This window comes from Sphaerodactylus townsendi, unplaced genomic scaffold (genome assembly GCF_021028975.2).
Source record: "Sphaerodactylus townsendi isolate TG3544 unplaced genomic scaffold, MPM_Stown_v2.3 scaffold_18, whole genome shotgun sequence".
Taxonomy (NCBI): Eukaryota; Metazoa; Chordata; class Lepidosauria; order Squamata; family Sphaerodactylidae; genus Sphaerodactylus; species Sphaerodactylus townsendi.
Window position 1 is genome coordinate 3,991,129 of NW_025950341.1, and position 12,912 is coordinate 4,004,040.

At 42.9% G+C, this 12,912-nt stretch overlaps 1 protein-coding gene across 2 annotated transcripts in view; it reads right to left on the minus strand.

The window, feature by feature from the left end:
• Positions 1-12,912, minus strand: part of RALGPS2 (Ral GEF with PH domain and SH3 binding motif 2) — a 122,302-nt gene that overhangs the window by 81,424 nt on the left and 27,966 nt on the right. For both annotated transcript variants that reach the window (XM_048482463.1, XM_048482462.1), the window contains exons 2-3: positions 3,610-3,753; positions 2,258-2,365 (exon numbers count right to left, since the gene is read on the minus strand). In XM_048482463.1, the coding sequence (XP_048338420.1) occupies positions 2,258-2,365; positions 3,610-3,666 (165 nt within the window). In that variant the 5' untranslated portion in view covers positions 3,667-3,753. The remainder of the gene's footprint in view (positions 1-2,257; positions 2,366-3,609; positions 3,754-12,912) is intronic.

Sequence of the window (12,912 nt, forward strand, 5' to 3'; positions counted from 1 at the left end):
GTACAGCCAGCTACTGGCAAGGTGGGCTCAAGGTATTTTGCTGCTGCAAGCAGGGAAGCAATTGGGAAAGCATAGGAAGCCCACTGCTTCTCCCAGGTAGTGGCAGGATAGAAGGAAGACAAGTCCCAGAAACACTATTACCAGTGGTGGGATCCAAAAATTTTAATAACAGGTTCCGATGGTGGTGGGATTCAAACAGTGGCGCCACCGCACATACGTACCTCCAGTCCCTATTGGGCAGGGAGGTTGCTTTAGTAACCCCTTCTCGGCACTCAGAAAAAATTAGTAACCACTTCTAGAGAAGTGGTGAGAACTGGTTGGATCCCACCTCTGACTATTACTCTGGAAGTAATCTTGCAGTAACATCATTCACCTTCTCCTATCCCACTGTCCTGATCAAAATGCAGTGCCCCAAGTGGCCGCTTGAATTCCCTGGGTCGTGAATCAGCTCTGGTAGATGGGGATAAAACAGATTAAAAAATCCATTTTATAGATATTGGTTTTAAGAAATAATCACCATCAAGGAATCAAGATATTATGCCTGCTATTATGCCAGAATAGAGGTTGCTGCCTGTGGCTGCTTCCGTTCTCCACTTCTATAGTTTTTCAGGTGATAAGAAAAGCATTTGGGCTACAGATACGTCTGCTTCCGTATTAATATCTGTTACAGGGGGAATGATGTTCAGAACTAATTTCTCCTGCGGATGAATGTAACAACTACTTGAGGGTGCAATTTTTTGAAAATTGAGCAACTAAAAGGTATTAGATCAGATCACTAGTGAACTGCAGAACTCCAAGGTCACATGTGTCATACAATGTCCCTGAAGTAACGGGGGAGGGGGGGTAGGAGTACAATCATATCTATACCATGAAAGAACATCAAAATACGTAATTTTACACTCAGCCTTTTGTCTCTACTTTTACCCACCAGTTACAGTAAACTTTAATGTTTGAATCTACAAAATTAGATTTTAGGAATATTAAAATTCCAGATGATGGGTGACAAAGGACACAAAACCCATGATGGATTAAATGGCTAGTCCTGATGAAAATAGAATTTCCAAGCGTGTACTACATCACCCCAGCGATGCTCTCAATCATACCACATGGGTACACTACAGCATCTCAGTTGACCTGGAAGGGCCTCAACCAAGCCAGAAGATTAAAACTCTAAACACAGATCAACTACTCCCAGAACAATCCCCGCTCTCTCGGCACATCCTCCTAACACACTGAACTAGAACATGATACACACATATGCTTGGACCAGAAGAGGCTGTAATTGGAATGACACATTCTGCAGGGGCCTCCTAGGGTACATTCTAGTGGGGACTCTCACAAAAGGGTAAGGCTGATTCTATATGCTTATGTTATACCGTGTTTTCCCCAAAATAAGACAGGGTCTTATATTAATTTTCCCACCAAAAGATGCATTAGGGCTTATTTTCGGGGCAGGGCTTATTGTCGGGGAAATACAGTACCTTCACAATTCATTAAGAAGAGTTTGGATTTATACCCCCCCTTTCCTCTCCTGTAGGAGACTCAAAGGGGCTTACAATCTCCTTGCCCTTCCCCCCTCACAACAAACACCCTGTGAGGTAGGTGGGGCTGAGAGAGCTCCGAGAAGCTGTGACTAGCCCAAGGTCACCCAGCTGGCGTGGGTGGGAGTGTACAGGCTAATCTGAATTCCCCAGATAAGCCTCCACAGCTCAGGCGGCAGAGCAGAGAATCAAACCCGGTTCCTCCAGATTATATTAAGGCGGGCTCTTGACAAACCCTTTGCTTCCCCGTTACATGTGATGCAAGCTGCATCCTTACTGGCAGGGAGCACCCTGCTGGATCACACCATCCTGATCTGTAACTACTGGTAGGGCTTATTTTTGGAGTAGGGCTTATATTTTAAGCCTCCTCCAAAAATCCTGAAAAATCATGATAGGTGTTATTTTCGGGGTGGGTCTTATTTTCAGGGAAACATGGTAGTTTGTTAGTTCTCATCATTCCCTAACACTCACTCTCTCGCACATATACACTCTTCCTCCCCTCCCTCCCCCTCCCTTTTTAAGGAGTGCAGACATTGCTGCAACTTGTCAGATGTGGAAAGAGATGACCCTGAACCTCCACTCATAATTTGTTCCACTTCTATCATGATCACTGTAAGAAATGTGACACATACAGGAAGAGGAGTTGGAAGAAGTTTACAAGCATAGGGAAAATAATTAAAGCAATCTGATTAGCAAAACATCTGTGAATTACTTACTGCATATTCTTCTGGTGTAACCTTTAAAACATCAAATACTACTGCATCAAAACTTTTCTTCAATTCAGCAGAACCTTTGTCACTCAGCGACTCAGAGCTACTACTCTGCTGTGGGAACAGAAAAATACTTTGCCAAAATACTTTCAACAACTGAGAAAAGATCAGTCTTGCAAATAGTTTTGCACCGGAGCGCCTATAGCTTGTCTTCTTCAAGCAAATAGCAAGGAGACTTTGGGATACTGATCGCATTGGTGCTTTCAGGCTGCTATGTGCTTCAAACGATTAAGTGTGTGTGTGGGGGGGGGGGGGGGGAGGAATTGAGATATAGTAGAATAAACGTCACCAATAATGGGAGAATTGTCCGGCACACTAGATCAATGCTTGAGAGATTTTCATACTGCAAAGAAAGAACTTCTGGCCAGTCCCTGTCACATGGGCCATTGTATCAGAATTGGAGCTGCATCATCAGCAAGAAGCAGTTTATTTCATTATACCAAATATAAAACATGTTTTTTTACTAGCCAAAAGCCAAGTGTTGGTCCACAAGCCCTGCTAAGCACAGAACAGATAAAAATTGATTGTATAATTATTTAAAGTGGCAAAATAAAGTGCTTTCTTTATTCTATGTATGATATATTACACCTTTGCAGTTTTCCTTTCCTTTCATCCAATAAAAGCTCCATGATGAATAAATCTTGACAAGTGAAAGGTTGCTATAAATCATTTATTATACAAAATGAGTACAATTTTTTTCAACTAGCTGGTTGGGGGGATATTAGCACATAGAGATGTAACTATTTCGTAGGGATATGAATCAAAGCAGGATGACAAATATGGTGAAATATAACATATTCTATGGTTAATATTCAACAGACACTCAAGGAGAATGTGTTCAATGATGTCAACCTTTTCTAAAGAACAGGAGCAAGTTCATTCTGAGTAAAGTAAACCCTACCCCTCATAATGAATTTTACTCTGGTCAGTGCAAAAGCTCTTAAAAGACTTGGTAAGGTCAACAGATAAGCATGAGAGGGAAGACATTTTGGAGGACAAATGCTGAAAAACAGAGATGAACAAGAGTGGTGTGCTCTAAAAAGAGAGCTTTGAGATAATCAATTAATTTTACATGATTTTGCACCAAAGCAAATGCGCCACAAGAATCTTAATTCTTGAACAGTGTTTAGAGCAATACTGCCAGTCAGAAATTTCTCATGCACAGTCTTAAACCAGACAGACCAAAAGATATCCTGTTTTTAAGCATGTCAAATAGCCCTTACTACTCTAGTATCAAAAGTCACCTCTGCAGGTTTAAAAATGCAGTTACACAATGGACTCCTGTGCCAATTCCTTACCTCTGAAGCAGTAGCTGCAATATTAACACTACTGGGCTGCCCGTTCATTAGGTCCATACTGCCCACACCATCAGGCTTTTGCCCTACATCTGAAGCAGTGGATTCAGTAATCAATTCGTCATCAAGGCATCTGAGTCATCATTTCTAGAAGAAAACGAAAACCAGTCAGATGTATTTTACAGTTTCATACTACTAAGAAAGTCAAGGTCACATAACACAATACAACTATCTTTGGCAAACTTTGGGTTTATACAAATTTTCAGCCAAGTACAGTTCTACAAAGTTGCACATGAACAGTTCTACAAAGTTATGCTTATACTCCAGTTCACTGCCCTTCAACATATTAATGAGATCCTGCCTCCTGATAGCAGAGCATAGGAAACACCCATCAGAGACTTCCTACGTCCCCAGGAGAATATGTGAGGACAGTTCACGATCTCTCTGTTCCCCAGTGTTCTGCAATCTAGGCTTATGGATTCTATTAGTACCCAGACACACAAACATTTGTGCTTCATATTCCATATGGCAAACTATTTTTAAGACTAAAGCTATTTCTGACATAGCATGACAGTGGCTTATTCAAAGTTCCAAAGGACACATATCAGATCCTGCATGAAAACTTAGCAACAATCTGGATACCAACAACCAACCTCCATAAGACACTTAATTTACCATTAATCAAATTTTCATATATGAACAAAAATTCTTAAGAAACTCTACTTTGTTCCTGGATGGATATTTGCATACGGTGCCCTATGTTCCATTTTTAAGAGATGATCCTGACACACAAACAAAAATAGAATTTGTATCCGCCTCAAATGAAATCCTCAGGCTTGCATACAGTACTAACTTAGAAAACTTCATAGCCAAGGAAGACTTTGATCTATCATTTGTAATTAGCCAAATTATTTCCTAAAATAGCATTGGCAGCCATCAGTTGGTCCCAAGGCCACTCTTAAGTGTAGTTTGGCCTTCAAATTCCAATTTGTGGACAATAAACAAATCCCATTTGGTATATTACCCAAATTTCAGACATCACAATTAACTTCAATCAGATGAAGTACTTCCTAAACAATGAAAACTTCTAGAATAATATATGACAGAACACCAGAAACATGGAAGCCCAAGAATTTCAGCCCACCTATGTCATGAATCAATTATGGTTTGTTCATAATGTCCCCCTCATAGTGACACTTCTGAATAGGGTTGCCAGCTCTGGGTTGGGAAATACCTGGAGATTGGTGGGCTCAACTTCTAGCAGCTCTTTTTACCCAGGTCAACGATTCAGGCCAAACTTTTGCTTCTGATTGCATTTACAGTTTAAGATAAAATGGGCCACTGGTTATTCACCGAGAATTTTAACTTCAGTTTTGATTTAACCTGTGCATCCACTCCAGGAATTAATAACTTTTACTTGGATTACTGTATGTATTTCTGGTTTGATCACACACACAGCACACCCCTTTGGATGCATGTACTTATACAACTGCCAGCCATTACTGCCTGAGAAACATTAATTAATTACTTTGAAACTGCTAAGCTTGGCTAAAGTGTACTGGCAACGACAGCCATTAATTGTTACTAATTTTATAAAACAATAATTTCTACAAGTGAAATATTTTCCATTGACAGATAAGTTATTGGAAAGTTGTCTACTCCACTACCAAGTCAAATCATGGGGTAGAAAAATGCCCCAAACTTGCCAGGCATTCGCAAATTATATAGTTCTACTCACTATATTTGTGTGCGTTTATGAACACAGTGTAAAAGCATACATTGCACAGGGATTTAATTACTATGAAGAACACTGCTTTGAGTATTTTAAGTACTGTTGAGATGAAATAAAGCAGAAACCATTGCTAAACATAAGCAAGAAAGCTGCTCTTGATTATCAGCAGCTGCTTATAGCTAATTAAACTTCATTTACACACAGAACTATTAGAACTATTCCAGTGAACATGCTGATTATTCCCAAACCAACATCTTAAGAGAGAAATTTTAAACTACAGCAACTGCTACTTTCTAAACAGCTGGCATGCCTTCCACATGATGGTGTGTCAGTGCCACCTTGTGCCAAGACATAGTCTTTGCATGTTTCAGCGACTTTTCAACAGTTTGTGATGGCTAGCCTCACCTCATCAGATCTCAGAAACGACACAAAGTCAGCCCTGGTTAATAATCGGATGGGAGATCCTCAAAGAAATCCAGGGTTGTTACACAGAGAAAGGCAATGGCAAGCTACCTCTAGAAGTCTCTTGCCTTGAAAATCCTACTGGGTCGCCATAAGTCAGCTGTAAGTTGATGGCACTTCACACGCAAACACACACACACACACAGAGTTTGTGAACAGTAGCTGACACAAAGACAATCTGAAATTAAAATGAGCCACAACCAAGAATAGTTTGTTAGATATAATCTGAGAATATGCAACCCTAACATGTAAATACCTAAAAATAAGCACATCAATGAACTAAAAATAATTACCTGTCACTAGTAAACCTCCCAGTCTCAATGTGCCACTTCTGGAGACTACGGCTCTCCCACATCAATTACATTTTTTTTTAAATGACCGAATATATCCTCTTAATATAAAGTGACCAGATTTTTCCAATTAAAAAGCGGGGCGCGCGCGCAGCAGCACACTGCCTTTTGCTCGGTCAGGAGGCAGCCCAGAAGGCACTGCGGCAGCCGCAGTGCCTTCTGGGGAAACTTCCCTGTTCCCTGACTGGGGAGGCGCCGCTGCTGCAGTGATGTCTTCACTAATGTGTCCCTAATCGGGACGGCTGGTCACCGTATCTTAATAATGCTATTTGTGCATCCTGATATATGAGTCTCACAGTTGTTAAAACCTACCACCAACTTAACGCTCCTCAATGTCCAAGCATCACATTATTCAGGTTTTATAATATTCAAAATTAAACTGAAAAGCAATGTAAAAAGGTAAGAGGTCTAATAAGTATATAGGAAAGCATTCTAAGAGATATAATTTCATGTTTCTTTTCATGGGTTGTTTTCTAACAGGCTTTCTTCAATGTAACTAGTCAAGTCAAGTAGTATTTATTGTTTGATCCATTGGCTATAACATCCAAAATACATACAGTTAAAACATTCAATGTAACTATGTTGAACCTGATTCTTAGCCACATATAGGCAGATTCCGCATGGGTCAAAAACAGCAGTGTGAAAATGGTGTAAACCCTTTTACACCATTTTACACCATTTTCACACCGCTGTTTTGGCCCATGCGGAATCCGCGATAGTGAATTGAACTTTCAGAATTTCAGTACTGAAGATACAGATTAATTCTCCAATATGTATCATACCTAACCACCATCTTACTCTCCAAGGATCAAAGGCAGAGGTGGGATCCAACCAGTTCTCACCACTTCTCTAGAAGTGGTTACTAATTTTTTTTGAGTGCCGAGAAGGGGTTACTAAAGCAACCTCCCTGCCAATAGGCACTGGAGGCGCATGTGTGCGGCGGCGCCACTGTTTGAATTCCACCACCATCGGAACCTGTTATTAAAATTTTTGGAATCACACCACTGATCAAAGGCACTATATAGCAATCAAAGTTGCAGAGAAAAATATGAAAACAATACATAACCCATCCTTCAAAATAAAAATATATATAATAAAGTAGAAAGTGGAAGGACAGGATCATGATTTGAGGACAGAGTAAAATAGTTGATTGAGGAGAGACTTTTTTTAAAAAGGCAGAATGAGACAAGGCAGCAAAGTTGAGGAGACAGAATTTTTCTTTAAAAGCACAACCCCCACCCCCACCCACCCCGCCCCCGGACAGTCTTTAATTTTTCTAATGCAAAAACTGGAAGTTGAAAGGAACAAGGTGTTAATAACACAAAATGCTCAATGTTAAGGGGTTTTGTTTTTTAATGTAAAAGACTTTGTAACAAAAGTCAAGAGAGGGCTTTTTCGAACACATGGTTTGTTCTGGAATAATATGTGGTCATCACGGTTTGTGGTATTGGTTCGCACACACTTGCGCTGGAATGTGCTTCGACCCCTAATCTGTCGCCTATTGGAGCCTTTGCCTCAGATTTTTCCTGTCGCTCGATGCTTCTGCAACTTTCTGGGATAAAACGGATTCCCTCCACAATCCAGTGCCTATGTGCAAAATGCAATGCGAATAAGCAACTTCGAAGAATCACGCCCACTGTGTGATGCCATTTCCTCCAGCCAATCAGGATGCACTAGACATTGCCAGTTGCGCGCGCAGATTTTTCAGTTCCGTTTCCGTCTCACTCGCCTCCCGCCCCTCCTCGCGGTCGGTCATGCAGTCCCATTGCCTCACCACGCTGATATGTCGAGATAACGAGATCTCTGCGCAGAGGTACGCTGAGACAGTGAAATCACGCTGACTCGGTAGCTCATTAGAAGAAGAAGAGTTTGGATTTATATCCCCCCTTTCTCTCCTGTAGGAGACTCAAAGGGGCTTACAATCCCCTTGCCCTTCCCCCCTCACAACAAACACCCTGTGAGTAGGTGGGGCTGAGAGAGCTACGAGAAGCTGTGACTAGCCCAAGGTCACCCAGCTGGCGTGTGTGGGAGTGCACAGGCTAATCTGAATTCCCCAGATAAGCCTCCACAGCTCAGGCGACAGAGCGGGGAATCTAACCTGGTTCCTCCAGATTAGATACAGCAGCTCTTAACCTCCTACGCCACTGCTGCTCCACTGCTGCCCGTGCTATGGTTGAGCAGGGAGACATGGAGGCTATGGAGAGGAAACGTTTGGAGGAGAAGCGCGACAAGGAGGTTGCTGCTTTCATGCAGCGCCATGCTGAGCAGAATAGCGAGCTGTCATGGCCATTGACAGGGGGAATGACATAATGCAGAGTCTTGTTACTGTTTTGCTTCAACGGATGGGCTCTTCCGTGGGTCCTGGTGGGATGGGTGTGTTTGGTCACTCAGTTGCTGAGCAACCATCTTGCAGCAATTCCACTGCAGCATTTCCAGGGTACAGGTCTGCAAAGGGCACTCCTAGCCCGTCAACAGACCACTGTGCAGATATTGCCTACAGCTTTCCCGTCCTGGCAGAGGACACCGAGCTGGATTCCTGCGTGGGTGCGATGGCACCCCTTCCATCACAGATGGAGGAGTTCATGCTTGTTAGGGAGACATCCCTGCTCTCTGACACAGAGGATGAGTGCCAACAGGCCCAGCTCCTTGACATGCCCTTGGGGGGGGGGGGAACAGGAGGGACACCTGGCTCAGTTGACCTCAGAGGCAATGATGAGCCTTCTGCATCCTGCATCTCTGGGATGGAAACCAAGTCTGCAGGGGGAAAACGCTGTGGTTCTGTGCTGGAACCTAAACGCATAAGGAAGTCTACGGAGAGAATGAACCTGTAATCCACCACTGAACACCGGTTTATGAATCTTTGGCCTGTTCACTTGCAGCACTCATGCACCATAGTGATTTATGCCCCCCTTTTATAGTTTGGAAACGTTCAGTTGTGCCGTTGTAGATGCCTATAAAGTTTTGATTTGTTTGTCAGGTAGTCCAGATGCGTCTGTGACTCAGAAGGGGGTGGAAAGAGAGGGAGCCTGGGAAAGGAGGAGGGAGGAGTCGACAGGATGGCGACAACCAACCACCCTAAACGTGCCCGTGATAATGGGAGAAGAGTGGGGAGGTAGACTGCTGAGAAGCCTGGAGGGTTGGCATGCTGGATATGCCCTGCCACATTTAAAACTTCCTGCCCATAGAAATGAGGAGGGGCCCTCACCTGAGCAGGATTCTCAGCAGCACTCCTGCACCCTAGTGTTTATGCCCCCCTTTTATAGTTTGGAAACGTTCAGTTGTGCTGTTGCAGATGCCCATAAAGTTTTGATTTGTTTGTCAGGTAGTCCAGATGCTTCTGTGACTCAAAATCACAAATGACACCAACAACGGCTGTGCCTCTTAGTCTACCAAAGTCAACTCAGTGACCCCCAAAAACCAGCTGACCAGATCCAGTGTCATGTGTGGCTGGAGGTGGAATGTGAGAAGGCAGAAATTTCCATGTGCCTCTGTCTATCAGTAAGGGTTCTGACATCTTAGTGCTGTTAAGCTCAGAACCACCCCAACAAATAAACATTATCCATTGACTACTCAGTGCAATATGGAAACCATTTATTGTTAGACAATGGCAATCATTGGCTGCATAATGGCTTGTGCCGCAGCCCTAAGCCTGGTCCATTGGCATATGAGCAGCAGAATCATTAGCAACAGCTCTGACTCGTCAGGCTGCAGAGGGATGGCTGACTGTGCAATAAGCAATATGCACTCACCGCACACAAGGAAGCAGACCGGGTGCTGGAAACCAGGAAACAAGGAAAGCAGGATTCAAGGCAACTGCTTAAAGGAATGATATTTCGATAACATAGGAGTTTGTTACTGCGAGTACACAGCCTAGCAATAGCCAATGGTGACGAGATCTTGTCACACTCACCGTGAGATTTCATGAGGTTACAGCAGCCAATGGGAACATTGGAGTGTCGTCATCACGTGGTCACGTCACAACGTGACAATGTGATGACGGGGGCCAAGCGTCACACACAACATGCCCTGGGACAGCACAGCAGCCAACCAGAACTCTCGTTTGTATTGCATTCCGCGGCAATGCAAACCACCAGGGTTTCTGGAGCAAGAAGATCCATATCAACCGAGTGCTGTGTGAATGATGTCGAGCGACAAAACGGCAACAAAAAGGTCAGGATGTCGCTCTGGATTGCATTAATTCCATAGCAAACTTTGTGTGAGAAAAAGCCCATAGAGGACCTTGTGGCCTCTATGCATATCTCTCTCAGTGGGGCTTGTCTGTCAAAGGAAGCATTGGTAGTTGCACTTCTTATTGAGTGTGCTGTAATGCCAGAGGGTGTACGAATGTTACTGGCCTTTGGGCCTGGAAAATACATTGCCTTCTCTTTACAACTCTGTAAAGCAAATTAGTCTAAGACTGGCCCCAGGTGACTCAGTGAGATCCACGGAACAATGGGAATGTGAACCTGAATCTCCCAGAGTTCAGCCCTTCATGAACCACTTTACAATAGGAACAACATGGGGGCCCTTTCCGCACATGCAGAATAATGCACTTTCAATCCACTTTCAATGCACTTAGCAGTTGGATTTTACTGTGCGGAATAGCAGAATCCACTTGCAAGTATTGTGAAAGTGAATTGAAAGTGCATTATTCTGCATGTGCGGAAGGGGCTGGGGAGAAGCAAAGGATCCTGTACAAAAAGAGGAAAAACTAGCAGAAATAACAAACACACACACTTATTTGTGCTAGCTGTAGCTGCACATATTTCACTGTCAAAACTTTGTATGCTTGCACAGTGAAATATTACTGTCTGAAGACAATATGCAGGCCTCCTTAATTGCCAAAGACAGTTGTGACATTGTGGAAAGTATTCACAAGTTACTACCCTGATCTTTCATGGAAGAAGCATACAAAACTTTTTTTCCCCTTCATCTGGTGTCACAATTGTGTGCGCTTAGGTAGCACAGGATGTACTCTTAAATTGCATGTGCCAAATTCCATATGCCAAATTTAAAATTTTATCTACATTATAAATTATTGATTTTATGTTGATAAAACAGCAAAATAAGTTTAGGTGTGATAAACCAGTTTTTGCTTCCCCTCTCCACCCAAAAAATTGCAATTTCTTTTTTCCAATGGACTTGTGGCTTTCCTATGGCTTCTAAATTTTCAAATGTTTTACATCTTAACTGATCAATTCTTTTTCGTTATTGCCAGCCATATCATTAGTAAAATCTGCAGCTGTCAGGAAACCTTTTGGGTCCATATTTCTCTGGTGCAAAATGTTTCCAAATAATTCTCCACCTGTGGAGGTCTCAAAATTCCTTTGGCTGAAATCCTACCATGGAATAATAACAATCCAACAATAACTACCATGACAGTTGAGCAATATTAATTTCTTCTACCCATAGCTCAGATGACTCACACCTGGATTATACTTTAATATATGCAAGAGAGAAGATATTACCAGACAACTCCATGGTTGTCGCGGCAGCCATGAAATCCTGAGAAGCACTTGGTGTGGATGTAGAAATTTTGTAGAATGATGAGTCAACAAGACTCTGACACAGTGGTGGGATTCAGCAGGTTTGCACCACTTCGGCAGAACTGGTTGTTAAAATGGTGCTTGTAAACAACCAGTTGTTAAATTATTTGAATCTCACCACCAGAACCACTTGTTAAATTATTTGAATCCCACCACAGCTCTGATACCAAGATGGGACTAGACTGCTCAGGAAGGGAGGCAGAAAGATGGATGGTACACAGGATCCCCAGCCTTTCTAAAGATCCCAGAACCACACAGAAAATCCAAGTTGACCAAGAGGATGATTAAGAGAAATGGTGTTATGGTAAAGGCATCTGCCCCCTCCCTCCAGACCTAGTCTACTGTTGAACACAGAATCCCCTTGGCAAAACTGTAATACATCAACTTCTCTTATTACGATCAAGCCAGGTTAGGTCAGCTTACTTGCTTGAGTCCTGGTTTACTGCTCAATGATGATGCACGCAACAACAGAACTGACACAGTTCATGCTGACATTACACCCAGAGGTTTTAATTTATTTATTGGCTAAAACAAGATTGCAGAATCTTAACTGCTATCCAGTGTAATCCAGAACAGAGTTACTACAATCGAAGCCCATGTCGTCAGTGAGCTTAGACTGGAGGAACTCTGCTCTGGATTGCACTGTTGAACGGCCCATTGGTTCACTTACCGTGAAGAGGCCTTCTCTTGAGAGGCAGAAAGGCATCTTGCTGGGTGCTTTTCACCCCGTCTCAGGGAGGCAGAAGAAGAATTTCGTCACTTCCTGTCGAGGCTTGGAGGCCATTTTTAGCCAGTATTCGACTGACCGAGTCATTAGAGTCAAAGCCATAGATAACGAGAGTTCCACAGAAAGAGGACAAACTCATGAACGTTAGTAACAGTTAGAAAGGAAAAATTCTGCTACAACAACCCAAACATAGGGGCCTAACAGCTAGCCCATAACTATAACTCTCTGACAAAATTGACTAGAGGAGCATTACGTTTATAGAGGGCACATATCACAGCTAACGGCGGTACAGGGAGGGCCAAGATGCCTTTCTGCCTCTCAAGAGAAGGCCTCTTCACGGTAAGTGAACCAATGGGCCGTTCTCTTGGAGGCGAAAGGCATCTTATGAGAACCTCCCAAAGCAATTAATCCCTCCTTAGGGTGGGTAATTAGTTAAGGCTTCTATGATGTGCTCCAATACTCCTCTGCCCAAAAGACTGTGTCGGGGAA